The sequence below is a fragment of the Gambusia affinis genome, linkage group LG18 (genome assembly GCF_019740435.1).
Source record: "Gambusia affinis linkage group LG18, SWU_Gaff_1.0, whole genome shotgun sequence".
In the NCBI taxonomy this organism is placed as follows: domain Eukaryota; kingdom Metazoa; phylum Chordata; class Actinopteri; order Cyprinodontiformes; family Poeciliidae; genus Gambusia; species Gambusia affinis.
In genome coordinates this window covers 11097561-11116542 of record NC_057885.1, presented here as the reverse complement: position 1 = coordinate 11116542, position 18982 = coordinate 11097561, and the positions used below count along the sequence as shown (strand labels likewise).

Genomic DNA, 18982 nt, shown 5'->3' with positions numbered 1-18982 from the left:
ATGGCCTTGCCCAATTTGAATCTGATGGGCAATCTGTGGAGGGAGATAAAATATGGTGATGGTAAAGAGGTTTTCCAATCTCAAATATAAATTGTCAAAATAAATAAACATGTAAAAAGCTGGTAAGCAGCTATTAAAAAGGGTTTGATTGTTGCAGTTTTTTCCCAGATTGATGAGCGTGTAAAATAACCTCTACTTGATATTTTTAAATAAATGTAAATAGGAAAACTCTCTTTCAATATTTTAAAATACATACATTGTAAATGTTTTCTTTCAGAAAAAAATATATTAATTGTATATAACAGATAAGGTCATTTAGCTTGGGCCAGGGATATTCTGGAAGCAAAAGGGAGCTCATAATGTTATGTCTAAATTTACAGAAATTTGAGTGAACTGAAATTCTGAAGGCTTCTCTTTTTCAACATGTGTGCAGGTCTGCGCACTGATTGCAAAACCCTCTGTTTACATTGTGCCACGTTTTTGCATGGCATGCTGTTCTGAAGCAGGATACTCCTGAGGAATGGTGTACTGGTCTGTAATTCCATAAAATGCTATTTTGATGCTAGTTTGAAGTAAAAGTATTTCCCTCCTTACAGATTTATGTGTCATTTTGACTTTTTTTTTTTTTTTAGATTAAGCATTAGACAAAGTTAAGCAAAGTAAATGCAAAATGCAGTTTTGAAATTAGTTTTTAAAAAAGTTGAAAAATGTGACTATTCAGACTTTGATTAGGCCACTCTAGAAGTTCACAAACTAATCTGAATCATTTACAGTTAAAACCTGAAGTTGAAATGAAGTGACTAAAAAAAAAACCAAAAAACAACCAGATACACATTTTTCTCTTTTTTAGATCATTGTTAGATAATGGATGGATGATAAATGACAAAAAAAAAAAAACTTAGCAAGAAGGGTTTCTAAAAATATTTTTTATAATTTTGTTTGAATTTAGAAGTATACATTTGGTCAGTGTCAGGGATAATTCTTTTAAACTGTATAACTTGGGTAAAACAGTTTTGGTTTCCATCCACAAGATTCTCACAATAGTTCTGTCCCATTCCTCCTGACAGAACTGACTTAACTCAGTCAGGTCTGTAGGCCACCCTGCTCTTTTATGCTTTTTCAGATCTGCCCACAACTTCTCCATAGGGTGGAGATTAGGCCTTTTTGATGGCAACAGAAAAACATTAACTTTGTTGTCTTTAAACCACTTGATTAGCATCTTCACAAGGTCTTTGGCTTTTGTTCTGGGGTCAATCTGCATATTTCCAAACAAGACACATTTATCTCTTGAGACACAGAACCAATCTCCACCCTGAGAGCTATGACAGACATTCCCATCGTGTCTATGCTTGAATATAATTGTTTGAACACATAAATGTGGCGCCTTCAAGCATCCCCCAAGGGATAAACCAGTTGTTCAGCTTCAAAATTCTCTTCCCGATATCTTGGTTGAGTTCTTTTAACTTTCAGGTCTTGTCAAACAACAAAGCAGTTTGTTCCAGGTGTGGCCCTAAAAATACATCCACAGGTCGGCCTCCAATTTACTCAAGTGTGTCAGCTAACCTATCAGAAGTTTCCAAAGCCGTGACATCAGCACCTTGGCTTTTCCTTGTTGCTTAAGCTCTTAACTGTCACCCTCAAAATGCTTACAAGTAAGCCAATGTGTCCATGAGGACATTGGTGTCATCATTCATGACAGTTAAGAGGGCTAAAGAGACAGCAATCATGTTGTATGATTTTGAAGATATTAATAATTGAATCTCTCTGATTTTGTGTCATTTTATTCAGTGTACGTAAACTCCTGGTTTCCACTGTAAGGGGTAAATGAGTTTTTCACAGCACTGTAATTGGAAAATCTAAGACGATCTGAGTACACAGTGCTGCCCAAACATCTGCTAGGATCACTGTGCTTGATTCAAATTTCAGAAAGAAATCCGTCAGCGATGGCCAAGCGTCTGCGTGTTGACGGACAGTCCTGCAATGCAACGAATCAGCCACCAGGAGGGACTGCAGTGCGAGTAAATCACCACAGCAGGTACATGTTGCAGGACCAACAGACTTGTGGGGCCCAAAGGAGGAGCGTGACTGATAAAAGAGTCTGGCGTGGGAGTGCTAGTAAACAGGTGGCAGATGTAGCGGAATCCAGGAGGGTGCAGGAGGGGGAGAGGAAAGACGAAAGAGAAGAACAGCATAATTCGATACCAGCCTGCAGAGAGGACAGCAGGGGATGAGGGAGGCGGCCAAGAACGAGGGAATATGCTACATGTAGGGCGGGGGCTCATTTAGAAATGATTGCTGTGAGCCTCCAGCATACACTTGTGCCTGTCCAAACATTTATCTTGTCACACAACCCGACAGAAATATTCAGAGAAGAAGCACAGAGGTCTTCAGGTGTGATTACCTTAAAAACCTTTAATTAAAAAATAAATAAATAAATACAATTTTTTTGGAGCACAAGATTTAATGACAATGACTTCCAAAGAATAAAAATGCCACGACTGATCATTCATAATTTAAAGTCGTGTAAAAAGAGAAAACGTTTCACCTCAATGTTGGCACTGAAGGTGCTAAACATCCATAAAGTTTGTCGTAACCCTTCATAGATGCAATAAACTGCATGTAGACAGTAGCTTGTACATTACAGAAACAGCACTGATATTTACGGAGTTGTCCACACAAATTGTCCCATAACCAGCAAGGGAAGGATTGGGCAAAAAAAAAAAAAAAAAAACTTAAAATAAATTCTTATTTTAATGTTGCACCATAATCTCACACACACGCAAAAAAAAAAAAAAATCTAATTTAAGTAATTTATTTGTTGGGGAAAATTGTATATCTTGAGAAATAATTGTTTTATTTTACTTCTCAAAAAATTACAGGTATTGCATTGGCACTCCCGACAATTCCTTTAAAACAAATAAATGACTTTTTTATTAAACTTATATAAACTTTAACATTTCTTTCGGCCACTCTGGAAAATGGGTAAGATAAGAGAACATGCCATTCATGTAAGAAATTAACTGGAGCCATGTGATTTGATCAGATTAGAGTAAAACCAAGCTTCTTAGCAGCAAACGTCCCAAGTGGACCTGGCAATAACAAAATAATGACGATTAAAATAACATCTTATGTCCACTGTTGAGCACAGTTTATTAGGAGTGATGATCTGGGCCTCTTTCTCTTTCAAAGCCACTGGAAATCTTCCCAAAAACAAAACGTTAGAAAAAATCTAGTGGACTCAATTAGGAACGTACAAAGGGTCGTCATTGGGTTTGTCAGGCAAAATAATAAACCAGATTATGTGGTCAAAACAAGACCATATAAAACAAAATAAACCTCCTAGCATTACAGAACTAAATGAGGATGAAAGAGGGCCAAACCAAGACAGATTGCATGAAAACAAATGCCCTAAAAGCCTCTCTCTGTATGCTCCTCAGTATAAACGGCAGGCGATTTAAAAAAAATAAATAATAAATGCTGTGAGATTATGCCACCGCAATTAAACAGGAATTCATTTCAAGATTCATTTGTGGATGGCACTGTAGTTCATGGCTTTTTGCAGGTTTCTCTCATCATGCTGAAGCAAACTACGATGCCAAATCAGTCATCAGTAACATAAGGATTTAACAGTTTAATAATAACAAGCAGGAGCTGCTGGGCTGCATAAATGGCAGGAACTAATTAACACTTCATTAGGCAAGCACGGAGACGCCGCTGTCGGAGCGTCTCCTCGCACGCTGCCATTGCGACACAATTACTGCTTCATGCAATTCACCTCAGCTGATCGGAGAACTGCCGCGAGGATCATCTTTCCCTGCGGCTTAATGAGGCTGGCTTGGCCTTAGGATTAACTTACATACAGTATGACAACTAATACCATCATAAAGGGGGAATACTATTTATAGGGCTAAAGGTGCGTTTGGCTTTTTGCTTGAACTAGATGAGGTGTGGCCCCCTGATGTCACTTTTCATCAGTCAGCTCGTTGTTCATTGTCGTGCGACGAGAACCGACCCAGAACCCCGAGTCCTCGTGTCGGCGATGTTCAGATGGCGGTGGCGAAAAGAAAGATCTGGATGAGCGGTATGACCTTCAGAGTCGAGAGGTCTGCGAGGACGGCCTGCGGTGCGTTCGTCAAAGAAAAGACAAGTCAGACAACTCTCTAACAATCCGTTTTAATATAGACATAAAAAGTTAAGTCAAATATCCGCAGAGGACAGGAGAGCAGCAGGAAGATCCAAGATTCCCACCCTGTCCTTTTGGGTTCACTGGGGGGTGGGGGAGGGGGGGATTAAATTTAGGGACACGATCATGTTTAGAAAGAGGGTTTAAAATTTCAGCACTGGGCCTGAGGCGCTAAATAAGGAGCAGTATGTTATGATGATATCTTCTCTTAAGTAGGGCAGGTGGGAGAATTTGCAAGCAAATGGTGCCCCCTAGAACTACTCCCCTCCACATAATGCTGTCGATTTACCCCGTCGTCATAAAGGGGTGAGGAGGGCAAAAGGGTGGCGAGTCACATAGCCTGCATTCAGGGTTACACTAGCAATGTAAGGCTACACTCAAGACGCTGTAAAAATGGTTGTAAGCACAAACAAAGAGGTTCTCCTACACATGCATGGGTGTCAGAGGACACGGCGAGTACTTGTCAGCGTGCTGGGTGGGGCGGGGGATGAGAGGGTGGAGGCTCCTCTGAAGCTATTTCTAGCTTTCTGTGAGTACGCAACCGGGGAAATGGACTCCTCGTTTGACACGCACCTGCGAACACACAGGTCTAAAAGCGGGGCAGACAAACCTCAGCCGAGGCCAGCGACGTCACCTCCATCAGGTTCTCAGCGCGGAAGGCAAACACCGCAGCCGCAAGAACTTCAGGGTGAAAGAGACGGCATGATGGGACAAGAGGGCAGAACAGCATAGTAAAAGACGGGAAGGATGGGAAAATGACGTCAGAAAACGAGAGCGCAGTTGGTATGGAAGTAAGAGTTCAGGATGTACCGACCTGCAACTACCTCCAGCGAGTCATACCCGAGGATTCGATCCCATAGAAGGAGCAGCTGATCGGTGGAAAGGTATCCGGAAAAGGCCCGGACCATCCATTTAAAGGCAATACGCAACCTTAGAAGAAAATATGAACTCTTCAGTGACACTTTTATGTTTCTAATGGCATCCGCTACCTCTCACACTAACATTTTATGATTCCATGACAGAGAGGAAAATGTAATTCAAGCCATAAACACTAGATGGCAGCAGCTCATAAGAATCAGAATGCAATAATCTGCTAACAGTAACAACAGTCGCTAGGGACACTCATGTCTCTGTATGCAAGCTCAGATGTATTGGATGGAGAGGAAACATTTTTTATCAGATTAAATGGGACTAAAAGACAAGTGCATGTCACACCAGATTTTTAAAAATTAAAACCAGGTATTATTTGCCTGCTGGTACTTTGAATTGGCATTTCTCATAAAATTTAAAATAACAAAGAGTAAAGTAAAAGTGGGATAAAAATTTGGAAAACAAGGCTTCTGCAGATTTCACCATGTCAGATTGAAGACTTTTTAAGGGCATTGTGAAAGAAATTTAAGACCTGGAGAAATCACATTCTTTATATAGTTGTGCCTAGATTATTATTATTATTTTTTGCACAGAAAAGGCAAAGTATGGATTAACAACAGAAATGAGTCAGAGGCAGACGAATGTCATCCATCCAGCCAACTGGCGATAATCTACGCTAACAAATGGTGGGCGCAAAAAGCTAGCAAGGGTTTATTAGCAGCTGATAAGCGGTAGCCTCAACATCCTCAAGTTACAGAACATAGTGATGTTTGTGCACGACTCAAACGTTTGCCTGACAGAAAATTCCCACGAGAAAAATAAACTGAACCGAATATACAAGATTAAATAGTCTGATTCTGCAAAATATAAAAGCTGTGGGTGTCGTATTTAGGACCAACTTGAACATTTTCTAATGCATTTAAGATATTTCAAGGCCTTAATTTGAGAAATACAAGACTTTTTAAGGATGCACAGACACCGTGAAAAAAGGTCAATGTGTATTCATAGTTTTGCACTGTATATGATGTACGTATAATCACAGAGATGGGACGGCAAAGTATTTTAACTCACGGCTGAGCACCAATCTGTCGAAGATGGTAGAAGAGCTGAGGCAGGTGGGTTTGGAGTAGCCTCTCAAACTGCAGGCACAGGGATACTATGCCCTGCAGCAGCACAAAACAACAACATAAAGTCAGTTCATTCACCAGGTAGAGTGGAGCTGTTAAGACTCGACTTTTACCCAGAAATCGCTCGTACCGAGAAAGAAGACGAGATGGAGTGCAGCCTAAAAAAGTAGCGGATGTACATTTCCCGGAAGACGCTGTAGAGTTTGGACGGCTCGTTGTACAAGAAACACAAGGGCGCCACTGTGGAAACATCCACAAATTACAACACACATGGTTGTATACTGGATGTTTCGACTTGCATAAAAAAGTTTTTTTTTTTTTTTTTTTAAAAGAGTTGAGTTTGATACGACTCACCATACATAGAAAAGCCATGGAAGGGGATAACACCTGAGAAAATAAAAATGCCAGCTGAGTGAATTTTCTCTGATTTGATTCAAAAACCTTCATGTCAGAATCTCTCAACGTGAACTCACCGTTTGGAGGATAAACGACAGCATACTCTTCGTCTCCCACTTTCCCTGCAAGGCAGGCCAACAAAGGCAGTGAATGCCTACATTTGGAGTACGATCGCTGTTTTAGTGACTAGCGAGTCCTGCAACGTGTACACGAAAATGGAAAGGTATCAAGTGATCTCACCGTGCAGGTAGGATTTAGGCGGAGTGGCGCTGTTGTACTTGAAGTGCTCCAGGACGGCGGTGTCCCGTGAGAAACATAACAGCACCTGGAAAGAAACGGAGCCGGCTCAAAATTTGAGCTGAACAAGAATTTCAAGCGGAAAAAGTGGAAAATCCTCTATTAATATTTATCCCTCTTGAGCCAAAAAAAAAAAAGTATATTTCCGTTATACTTCTTTCTGAAGAATAATATGCAGCATGCATTCACATTATTAAGGGTTTTCTCATGGACTCGGGGCGTGGTGACGGCCTTGAGCGTCCTCGCTTTCTCTTCATACATAACTCTATTAAATGGTGCACCTGGAGGCAGCAAGGATGTATCGAAGTACACTGAGCTAAGCATCAGGTGGTGAGGAGGTTCGAGAAATATTCTGTTAAGTAGGAAATCTTTCCGTGGAAACATGCAGGAATAAATTAGTTTTCATTTCGCCTCCATATTGATTTTTAGAGATGATTCATTTGGAGGGTTTTCCTAAGATAGATTATCGCCACATGTGATCTCCCTGCTTTTGAAAAATATTAAGAAAAACATCGTAAAGATGCAATTATGTTGTACTCCAACAGCGTTTTGCAACTACAAACAGTTAGTTACATATTCTGTACAAAAGCACAGAACCACTGAACAACTTGTAATGTTTTATGTCAGTTAGACGATTAAAATTATTTGTAAGGGCTGACAGTCAAAAATAACTTCTGTCAAATTCAGAATTTGACAATTCCAGACTGTGGAGGAATCTTGTCATGTTCACAGAAACCTTACTTCACTTGTATTTATCCACTATCTCCCTCCCTGAAAGTTATTAGTGTGTGTTGTGAATTTAGGAATCTATAAGAAACAAATAAAAACTCATTACTGTGAGCAGGTTTCACACTAAAAATCCAATCAGTTCATATCACCACCTCATTGTCGTTTCTTTGGATAAAGATCAAAATTTTACGTAGAGTAAACGCAACGCTCCATTTATTTTTCACATCACAGCTAATATTTAATGACTGCTTCATGATTCTGTTTGTCTTTCAGATCATAGCCGTGCTTGTCCAACTGTGGGAGGTGCCTCATCAAATAATGTAACAGCTATTTCACAAAGATAAAAACAACAATCATTCGAATATACCAAAAAAAAAAAAGAAAAGAACATCCACTAAGAAAACAAGGCTTCTCTGGGAAATCAGCCTTTGGATTTTCTTAGAAACCTTGCACGCTTTCTCTTGTCATCTCTAAACTAACATTTCGACATGAAGTGCATTCTTTCACTGCCTGGCGAGTCTGCCATCAGTCAACATTGACAAGGATGCAGGGACCTGGTCTTTGATTAACCTTGCCCGTTCATTGGTTTGTCACCAAAGAGCCCAGCAAACAAGCAGCTGCCGAGTTAACCTGTTTGACAAGTGCAGAAACATGTCTATTAGACGGGCGTCAAAGACAAACAGAGCAGCGACTAACAGAGTAGCCATTGACGCCTGGTTGGAGAGTATAACAGCAGATAAAATGACTGTTGTCACACAGAAGGAGTAAACACCAAGGGTGGCCAAAAAGGAAGATGCTGTCAGTGTTATTCAGTGAAACAACAGAAGAAGAAAAAGAAATGCTAATGTATAAACAATTTTGATGAACAAGAAACACTGTGTGTTTCTTATTACAGATCCAGCCCTGAATCTGTAATAATCTGTAATACTGGAAATTACATCAAAGTTCTATTATTTGTTTACGGAAGAAATACTGGAAGGGTAAATAATGAGAAACTGACTGTTTCATAAAGAAGAGAGCTGACCTGATAGAGGAAATCTTCAAACACAAAGTAGTAGTCGTCGTTACTGGCGGTGAGTTTGACATCCTGTGGAAGGAGAGGGTTTTCACAGATCTTGTGACATAGAACAACTTTCTGCGTCTTTACCGTCACATATATCCTGTTCCTTTCAGGTGAAAAAACAACAACAAAAAAACAACACACAGGTAGCAACCTGATTGCACAAGTGTGCACCCCTTTAAACTATAGAAGTTCTCGCTTACAAAAGATGACAAGTCTTGTCCAAAACCCTCTAAAGGGTGATCACTCAGCCTTCAATTTTTTTTATTTTTTTTTTACAACTTTGTAAAAACACCCCAGCTCCATTTGAGGAAAATTATCCACTATGAGGTTTCAGTACATTCTTTCATTGTGGTTCATGACACAAACATCTGTTGGGTACATTGACACAAAAGCACAAGTTTAGTTTCCTCAGAGTTCAGACCATAACACACTCTGTAAAAAGATACATGTATATTGTACGAGATAGTTTTGATCCTTTGTAGCCTCCATGCAGACTACTTTTAGTTAAAGGACATGCACACTTTGTAATTATTTATGATGCTGTATTGTTTTTCACAATCACAAAAATCTGTCCCATTTCAACAGATGTGTGTACATTTTTCAGTTCCACTGTAAGAAAAGCAGCTCAGACCTAAACCCTGTGAATTTACACACACACAGCAGTAACTTAACATCCAAGGCCGAGTCATTCAGAGGAATGTGTTTATGAGAAGAGAAAAAAAAAACCCCATATGCTAAAGGCGTGCCTACGTTTCATTCACTCAGAGGAGAATGAGTGTTGAGCAGCTCACCTTGTAGACGAGGTTATCTACCAGCAGGTTGTGTTGGATCACTCCAGCCCTGAGCTGTTCATAGTGCATCATGTCCTGAAAGGGCAAAGACTCAGCAAGTTTTATTTCTCCTACCAACTAGAATGGTCACTATGTTAAACTGAAATGAATAGAAACAACTTTTAAGTGGATGGTGAGCAAAAAAAAAAAAAAACTAAAATGTGTACCGCTTCGTACAATTGTTCTGTGAAAACTCTCACTTCCTTTACAGACACTACTAAATTACGTCCTCGCAGTAACTGTGATGACAGTCCGGTTAAATCGAGCACGAATAGAGAGGGTATCGTGTTTCCGAGAACATGCTTAATCTCTAACACGTCTCCGGTTTGAGACAGCTTTTCACAGATGAGCCAAACGGAGCAATAAAAATGTTCTCAGCGACACTTTCTGAGCATCTTGACAATGCTCAGCGATCCGACTGCGAGAGCAGCAGCAGAGAGCTGAGGGAGGAAACTGGACCAACTGGAACTGGTACTGTGGACCACATCAAAGACAAAGGTTAAAGGATTTCTGATAAAATACCAGAGCGTCCCATCAGTTGCTAATCCAGAAAAAAAGAAAGAAAGAAATTAAAATGTTGAGATTACTTTTTTGTTTAATTTAGTAATGATAATGTTGATCTGTTATGAGGATCATGTTAGCACAATCCTTTCAGGTCTTTTCTTGAGCTCTTTTTTCTCTTCAGCTCTCGCCTCTGGCTTTCTGCCAGCTTGATGTAGAGTCTTGTGACCTGTTTTTGTTTTGATTTAGTCAGTTTGGTTTTGGATCGTTATTCGTCCTAAAGGCCCAATGACGTTTGACTTTCCGCTTCCTGACATAATCCAATTGATTCTTCACTTAAATTGTCGAGGTATCCACTATAGTCCGTGCTGCCAAGTAATCTAATAACGCCAGCCGACCATTCAGAAGAGAAATGAGCCCACATCATCATCGATCCTCCACCATGCTAAACAGTGGTCAGGAGATGCTTTTGGACCAGGGTTAAGTGATCTTTTTTTTTTTTTTATGAAAATGTAATTCAGTTTCAGTAGCAAATCAGTCAACTGGTGTATTTATTCACACCCCAGTTTTAGGTTAAACATGATTTTTTTTTAATTTTAGGAAAACCTTTCGTTTGACTGGAAGTAATATTCACACTTTTTGCAAATCTGTGCTCAAAAAGACAGCCTTTTTCTTTTCTTTTTTTAATTTTTATTTTATTTTTTTACACAAACTGAGCAATGTTTGCGACCCTCTTTGATGTGCTTTGCGCTCCTTTGCGCTGACCCAATCAGGCCTCCGATCACATACGGTATTTTCCAAACCGGGCCCCAGCAGGTTATCCTGGACTCTGGTGTTTAGGCTAAACCGGGCGAAAGCATTTGATTATCCTAACATTTGGGACAAGCCGAGGCCAGCTAAAATAAACACCACAGCAGCAAACACCCAGATTATCTCGAATTTATCGGTCAGCTGGTGCTATATGTCATATGTTGGTTTTTAACTTGAAGTTAATGTATCCAACTGGAGATTCAGACGAAAATTTAATGTAAAAAAAAAAAAAAAAAGAAGAAGAAGAAGAGGCGAACAGAAGCAGTTGAGAAGAATTCAAGTTGTCGGGAAACAGCTTGGGAAGCGGGGCAGTTGTGCAAGTGACCCGTGAACTTGAGTGTCTGTGCATCTGCTGCCGTACCTGCAGCTGGTTGGTGGAGTTCAGGATGAGGGCCCACAGGTCCGCCCGGAGCCCGGTGGGACAGCCCCGCCTGCTGTACTGCTGGGCCGCCGCGCTGTCCTGCTCCGCTACAACTACACAGAACGCAATCGAAAACAAGCAGGAATGCAAAATAAGTCGGGGACCGACTCTTTGCGTCGTTAAGTTATTGCTTAAATGAGGCGTTAATCCATTTCGAATAAAACAAATCAGTTTAAAGCAGAAAATCGAAACGGCATTCATACCTCCTAAAGCTTTTCACATTTTTACAAACACAATATTACACATTTCCTATAGAGCCACATTTGACTGCAATCAAGCTTTAAATCTTTTGGTGTGCTCCAGTAGGCGCTAAGATTTATTCTTTGCAAAATAGCTCAAACTCAGATGGGATCTGTGAACGCCAGTTTTTAGGTCAGCCTGTACTTTGAATGGGCCATTCTAGTACATAAAACCTTACTTGAGTGCAAATTGTAGCCCTGGCTGGAAGGTGGATCCACTCTCCACCTTCTGGCAGTTTATTTCTCTTATAACTTCATACATTTTCATCAATATTAAGACATATTTGACTATATCTTGCTGAACAGTGACTCATAAGTTAGCTTCATCTTATTTCAAGTGTACGAGAATATTTTTCACTAGAAACTACACCAAAAATACTTAGTAAGATTTGTTGTTTTTTTTCGTCCGCTTTCCAGTTATGTGCAACTTTGTATTGCTCCAATTCAAAAACAATCTAAATAAGTAATAAATAAGTTTGCAGGTGTAATGTGAGTAAATGTAAAATATTTAAGCGGTGTGAATCCTTCGGCGTGCTGCTGTTGTTTTGCTAACATCCTGCGCTTGACCTCCACTCCACTCGAACAGTTCAGCTTGTTATCACTGCCACATGAACACAACACAGTCTCACTTTAAAGTCAACAGAAAACGGTTCCTGTTTGACTTGCTCACGGTCCTCCAGCAGCACAGATGGGAAAACGAACATCTGCACATCTTAAATCTGGCTTGTGGGCTTACTATTTCACAGCCTACAAAAGCATAAACACCAGAAATCAAGATCTTCATATAATTGGAATAGTTGCGCAACTTTCTAGAGCCCCCTCTGGCACATTTTAATAACTCTTCAGTTTGCCCACTCTTATCCTAAATATATGTTGTGACAGGAGCCCAAAACACACATCCCTCAGCTTAAGGTGCAGGCCAGATGTAGAATAAACTAACACACTCCTCAGTCCCCTAAATTTCCTGTTTGAAGGCACTTAACACTTGGCCTGGAATAGAGGCCGCAGCCCAGGAGTCAAAACAAAGCTAACTGAGGCTGAAGCAGCAAGCGGAGGGTGTGTGGCACTGTATATAAAAAGCACAGCCTGTGTTTTTAAGGCTATTGATGCTTGACTGGTGTCCATATTAAGCTTTGTGTTTATACTGGCTTCATGGCATGGCTCTGAGTGTTGCTTTTACTGATTATGGAACCTGAGAAAAAGATCTGTCAGTGAGAGAGGTAGGGCACTTGTTCCTGCCATACAACTGTATATTTTCAGTTTCTATATGTATATATGACATGTAATGGACATTACTGGGGTTTACCTTGAAAAAATGTTTAGGAAGACCTATGAAACAGACTCAGTTGGAAGGAGAATTTTCAAAACTTGTTGCAGCCTTTTAGATGGTCCTTTCAAAGGTTTTATGAGACTTTTCTCAATCAATCGTCTCTAGTCCACTTTTTGACCGTTTTCACAGAAAGCCTTTATTTTTCTGTGTTATACCACCTAGCCCCGATACTTTAATCATCCGGGCATAAAATCTAAAACAAAAACTCAAGGAATGAGCCAGAGTTTACAAACGTCTGCAATGAATTAACGGCACATGCTGCTGTGGGAAGGCACATAGATGGAAAGATGTAATGGACATAGAAAAAGAAAGGGAGGAAAGGACACAGGAGATTGAAGAAGAAAAGGTACAAAGTAAAGTAAGTAAACAAGTAAACAAATAAGGAAGAATTGAAGAAAGGAACGGCACACACATTTAAGCAATGGTATAAGGGACAAAGTCTAGAAATACAAAGATTTTCTATACTCTTATTTTCTTTCCCAAAGACGACAAACTAGTTTAGGAAAATTCTAGGATTTCCTAGTCTGGAAATCCCAATATTTTCCAGACTAGAAACTATGAATTCAGCTGATACCAAAGAACAACAATTCTGAACTTCTAAAGCAGTGTTTAAAACTGCAAATATTTAACACACATCAATAAATTAGGGCTGCATAACAAAACAAATCAAAAAAGCACACGCATGTACACTAACCTTTTTTGCCGATCTGAACATAGTCATTTTCAAACAGATCTAGAGGAAAGAGAGAGCAGGACAGATTAGATCAGCACTGTTATCGGTCTGACTTACAAACACACAGACAGCGGAGGCCATTCTATTTAAGGCATGAACCATAAACTGGAACAATGTCAATATCTGGACTTCGTGATACTATTTGAGAAATCCCAGACAGCCAACAGAGAAGCACAGACTGATATACAACCAGTGGCGTTTTCTGGTGGGTGTGCCAAGCTGTTCAATGGATAAACACGCATGAGTATTGAGAGGGAAAGCTTCCCCGCTGTCACGCAACTGATCGAATTGCTGTTGCGTGAAAAATGTTTGCTGATTGTGGATTCATCAGACAGACGTGAGTCTCTTTGCTTCCTGTAAACACCTGGATGGACATGCGCGAGGTCGTCAATCCCCAACTGGCCGGAGCTCAGGTTCAGCTCTGCGTACGCCCGTCTCTGTGAGCAGAAAAAGCAAAAAGCAGTTTAGTCAGCTGCTCCAATCGTGCCAAAATGCATTTGTAGTTCACTCAGTGCCTTTTATCCCCAAATTTCATCATTTGCTCTCACATTTAGCAAAAGCAAATGCTAGCAAGTATTAAAAATGAATTCAGAGAATAGCAAAACTGAACTCCTGCTGCTTCTATGTTCCTAATAACACGAGGCAGGGAGAATGTTATTCCGACTTCTTGGGTGGCCGGCAACCTGCTTAATGAATTTCCTAGCTTGCAAACAAGGCAAAGTTTCTAATTTCCTCTATTTGTAATAAGTCGGGTGGTTCAACTTCAGTTCTTTTTAAAAGGAAATTCAACTCTGCATGGAAAAGAGACCAAGTGGTGTTTAGGAACTGAATCTACAACCTTCCAATTGCAAGACAACCACATGAGAGAAGAAGTAAGTTGTGCTCATGTCTTCTTTGTGTCCTTCAGTGGTTCTTGATTCAGTGCCACCACAGGCAAAGGGATGGGAAGGTTTTTCCAAGGGATTGGATCATTTGACACAGTGCAGTGTGAAAGCCAGCTGCACCAGATGAAAGTTTAACAAATGTTGCAATTTTGGTTCCCAATCGAACTAAGACTACCAGATTATCAGGTGTGAAAACATGATCAAAAACTCTCGTGGAACATGGATACTTTTTATACTTATTTGTTCATTAAAATGTATTACCGAGTAAAAAAAAAAAAAAAAATAATCATTAAAATCGTAGAAGAATGTGATATATACCAGCTGTGGGATATCTCGGACGTTGAGGGGAACCTGAATGAGCCCCCAATGGCTCCGGGCGCTCACGTCCTCGCAGCTGTCGTGGTTGGGGTTCCGCAAACTGATCAACACCTGAGTTGACGGCAATAAAAAAAAAAAAAAAATTTTTTTTTAAAAAGCGAAAAGGTCCATCTCCAAATTTTCAACATGACAAAAAATAAATCAGCAGCAGCAAGAAATGCAATTACCTCGAGAAAGTCTTTCGGTGCATAAACGGGCCTGAAGCGACTTAAGTCTGCAACCAACCACAGAAACAACTGTTTTACATCCTGAGGTCAGCGGAAGAGTGCTTCCATTGTGACGACACGATTGTAAATTCACTGCAGGAACAGGGAAGGACGCTCAACTTTTGGGATGGGAGCAGGGTGTTGTAGCCGTTATTACAGCTCCGTGCAAGAGGTCTGGACAGCTTCTATACTCGCAGACCACAATGTTTACAGCCAGAGAAGGGGGACATCCTAAATGTTATTATACGTCCCTGAGCTGTGATAGCACTGTTAGGATTAAAAGATTGGCCTGCTCTCTGGAAAGGGGCTGGCTTCGAGCAGAAAGGGGGAAAGGAAAGAGCTAATAAATCCGAAATTTAACAACAAAGTACACTGCCTTCCGAAAGTGTTCAAACCCTTTGAACTTTTTTCACATTACAATAAAACCTCAGCACATCAGGTTTTGCAATCAAGTTTTTATGATTCCGGTCATGCATTCAAAAGGCTCCTAATCGGCAAACAGCGTCTACCTATGAGTAATTTTAGTGTAATTCTAGCTGTTCTGTGAAGGTTTTTGGAGAACATTAGTTCTTACAAACACACAGACAGCGGAAGACATTAGTTGGACGTCTTTTTACTTAATCACTGTTCACCGCTTGGTGTTGACTTGTCACCTAAAATCCCACTAAAAACTTTGAGGTTTGTAGTTGGAACCTTACAGAAAACATTGAACTAATCTGTTTCACTTTTGCAAGACACTGAACTCTTCCTAAGGCGTTTCTGAAGTCTGAATATTTCAAGTTTGAGTTAAGCGATACGAGTCACTATAGATGGACACATTCCTCATTAACAAACCAGTCGCTAGAAAAACCTTGGCTGGATAAATATAGATCTCAAAGCAATCACAGAAGTGGTAGATCTGGTTCAGAGCAACATGGCAAGTTGTTCAGCTGATGCTGAATGCGCGTCAACACCAATCTGTCATAGCAGGCAGATGACTGCAGGGGCCAAAACCCTGGGTAATGTCTGCAGACCTGTTTCATCCGTGCCCATCTCGTTCCATTTGTTGGTGAGCTCCTTCTGCTCGGCTCCGGGCCTCTGTGGGAGCAGAGGGGTCTTTACAAAACAAACAACACGCGGCCCGCAGTACACAGATCTTGGCTATGTTTAAATACAGTTGTGTGCACGCAAAGGAACACAGAGATAAAAATAAATAAATATTTAAAAAAACGACAGCCTGGTTACCATCTGGTGAAAACAAATACAGCATTACGACAGCCTTTCCACTGGGGAAGTTTCTGCAGTTTAGCGGTACTACCTGTGACGGGCCGCGTTTTCCCCTACCTTACAGGCCAGAGGCACTCCGAGCTCCGTGCTCATGCTGTTCAGGCTTTTCAGGATGCGCTTCTCCCAGCTGGCCTGTGCACACACATGCAGCCCACGTGTGACACGAAAAAAAAGGGATTTGCATCTCTGAGAATTGGCAGACGAAAAAGACAAAGAGAACGAGAGGAAGATGGAATTCAAAGGAGTGACGGAGACGAGAGGAGACGCACTGACCTGAGCTTTACGCATGTAGGCCAGCGGCTCTTTGAGATGCTCCAGCGGAGCGGTGGGATGGCTTGGAGGCAGCTGGCTGCAGTGGGGAAGCGCAACAGAGTGATAAAACGTTGACTGCAAGAAAGACTGACAGCTTTGATAATTTGATGCAAATGGAACGCTGTTCAGAAATAGAACGAATTCATCAAATAGAGATATTTTTTCTCTTTCAAAGTAAAAAAATGCCCCCCCCTGATCAGAGCTTAGATGACTCAGGACAAATCTCCACCAGAAGTGTTTCACTAAGCCCGCTCAGGGCATGCTGAATGACTCAAGGACTCGGTGCATTAAACACCATACATCCTATTGTAAACGCCTACAAGGAGCTCACAGGGCTGACTGCAGGCCGCCACACGGAGCAGTCGGTCAGTAAGTGCCTCACGCCGATGTCTGAGCCTCCAGAGAGCAAAAAGGCTCACTTATCCGTTAACAGGAAGGGAGGTGCGGGACACATATGTCAGAGAAATTTATTAGTTTCAGCCCGTTAACCTGAAGTTGCATACCGGATAAAAAAAGGTAAAATATGAACAGAACAAAGGCAATGCAAATAAGAATATATAGATGAGAAACTGTCTCCTAAGCGCTATATGAGAAACAGCAGTACCACCTGCTCAAAGGTGTAAATAGGTGTTGCTATCACACTATAACATAAACCTAACAGTGAAGAGTTTGAATAAAATAATAATATAGTTATATTTTTATATATCTGAAAAGAGTGGCAGAAAATTATTAAGAAGCTTTATCTGAACAACACAAGTGTAAAAGAGTGAAATCTGGTTAATTTACTGCAGCTTTTAAAACACAGAAGTATACTTGAATTAAAAAAAAAACTGTTCAAACTCTATTTTGATTACGTTATGTTAGATTTATGTTATCACAGATGATTTCTTGGAAAACGTTCTTAGATTCTTAGTATATCTATGAGCTGAAAATCAAAAGCACTTTATGCTTGTGCCTGCAGCCTCCTTTTACTGAAGCTACTACTTGTAAATGAGCTCACCAATTATGTGTTGATTGATTACAGGATGTAGGAAATGTACTTAATTTATAGAGCACATTTCTAGTCAAACTGACCACTCAAATTGCTTTGCACTACAGCTACTTTTACCTACCAACACTCACAAAAAGGTGAGTGGTTAAGTCAGGGTTACGTCTGTTGCCCAGGTGCTCATCGACATGTGACACAAAGAAGCTGGAATCGAACCTTCAACCTCAAGTATACCAAACCGGCTGTGAGTCAGTCATATGACTGATAATGGCTGCGTTTGTAACAATGCCTTTTCACTCTATAGATCTCACTCTCGAATCAGGGCGTTTTTTTGTTTTGGTTGTTTTGGTTTTTTTCCAAGACACAAGTCACTGGAGATATTCCAGATGTTTACTTAAATATGGAGAAACAACAGGATGGGTGGATCATCTTACAGGCAACAGAGATTAAAAGTCTGCAAATAAAGATGTACACATCCTATTTTTCTTTTACCCAATTATTCCCATCTGAAAGACATTCCATTCAGATCTGGCTACATCAGAACCCTCTCTCTGTGCAAACAAAAAAACTATACAACAGAATAAGGGACCAGTATTAGTAGATGGGAATGACCCAAACTGAGAGTCAGATATGTTGATGGAGAATGAGCCAAAACATTCTCTACAAGCGTTTGTTGTTAAAGAAGCTCAAAATATTGACAATATTTCCATGTGGTGGATGATGGAGAAAAAGATCTTCCTGACCGTCAATAAGAACCTGAATGCAACCTAAGTCCTAACTGGATCCTGGCAGCTGTTTGGGAAAAGTGTTTCATGTATGTATGTATTTGACTTACATGTGAAGTTCTCTGTAGATAGCATTCTGCAGCTTTTTCTCCCAGCCTAAACAGAGAAACATATCCGGATATTCATCATTCTGTCGCTCTTATATTAAAGGCGTGCTGTGGCGTGGCAGCAGGTAGCAAAATAAACCTCAACCCACCTGACGTTTTCAAAAAACTGCGCACGTCTTCCTTTAGCGACTCCAATTTTATCTCAGGACGATGTAAACAGTCCTAAAAAGAGTTTAATAGTTTAGAATGAAGCTGAACAAGAAAGAAAGAAAAAAATGCTTATTACTGAAACACTGCACCAAACACCAGCAGCTAGCTCCGCATCGTTAGCCGCATGCTAACTGACTCACTTTAGCTTGCCTCTCTATCTGAGAGTGTAAATGGCTTCCTTTGAGACGCTGGACGATCTGGGCGATGCTCAGGGATAACTCGGTGCCTTCGTCCATCCTCCGGTTTCACCTGGACACCTCACACGGCCCGCTTTCAAGAGATGCTGCGGCTGAACTCTCAGCATCCCTCAAACAGCAGCCGCAGCAGCGCCAGGGGGTTCCTTAGCAACCAAGGTCGGTGCGCGAGAAACAAACACC

The 18982-nt window shown here is 40.7% G+C and overlaps 1 protein-coding gene across 2 annotated transcripts; it reads right to left on the bottom strand.

Moving 5' to 3' along the window:
- Positions 1 to 2441: 2441 nt before the first annotated feature.
- tbc1d19 (TBC1 domain family, member 19) lies at positions 2442 to 18982 on the bottom strand. 2 transcript variants are annotated; one of them, XM_044097285.1, is made up of 21 exons: positions 18746 to 18982; positions 18545 to 18617; positions 18399 to 18444; positions 16537 to 16612; positions 16321 to 16395; positions 16011 to 16074; positions 14959 to 15005; positions 14732 to 14842; positions 13894 to 13966; positions 13491 to 13529; positions 11168 to 11280; positions 9457 to 9531; positions 8627 to 8689; positions 6817 to 6901; positions 6654 to 6698; positions 6535 to 6567; positions 6311 to 6420; positions 6125 to 6216; positions 4998 to 5113; positions 4794 to 4864; positions 2442 to 4118 (listed from the first exon to the last, which is right to left on the bottom strand). In XM_044097285.1, exons 1-21 carry the CDS (start codon positions 18839 to 18841, stop codon positions 4044 to 4046), a joined length of 1578 nt encoding a protein of 525 aa, XP_043953220.1. In that variant the 5' UTR covers positions 18842 to 18982; the 3' UTR covers positions 2442 to 4043. The 2 variants fall into 2 exon arrangements, 1 of the variants encoding a protein (XP_043953220.1); XR_006368728.1 differs by lacking the exons at positions 2442 to 4118; positions 4794 to 4864 and having other exon boundaries at positions 5064 to 5113; positions 6654 to 6730.

Excerpts from the sequence above, each read along its gene's own strand:
- tbc1d19 (XM_044097285.1), bottom strand. The coding sequence starts at position 18,841 with ATGGACGAAGGCACCGAGTTATCCCTGAGCATCGCCCAGATCGTCCAG. Across the intron at positions 16,075-16,320 it reads GAGTGCCTCTGGCCTGTAAG|AGGCCCGGAGCCGAGCAGAA; the intron begins GTAGGGGAAAAC and ends CTGCTCCCACAG. Across the intron at positions 4,865-4,997 it reads CTCGCTGGAGGTAGTTGCAG|TTCTTGCGGCTGCGGTGTTT; the intron begins GTCGGTACATCC and ends TTCACCCTGAAG.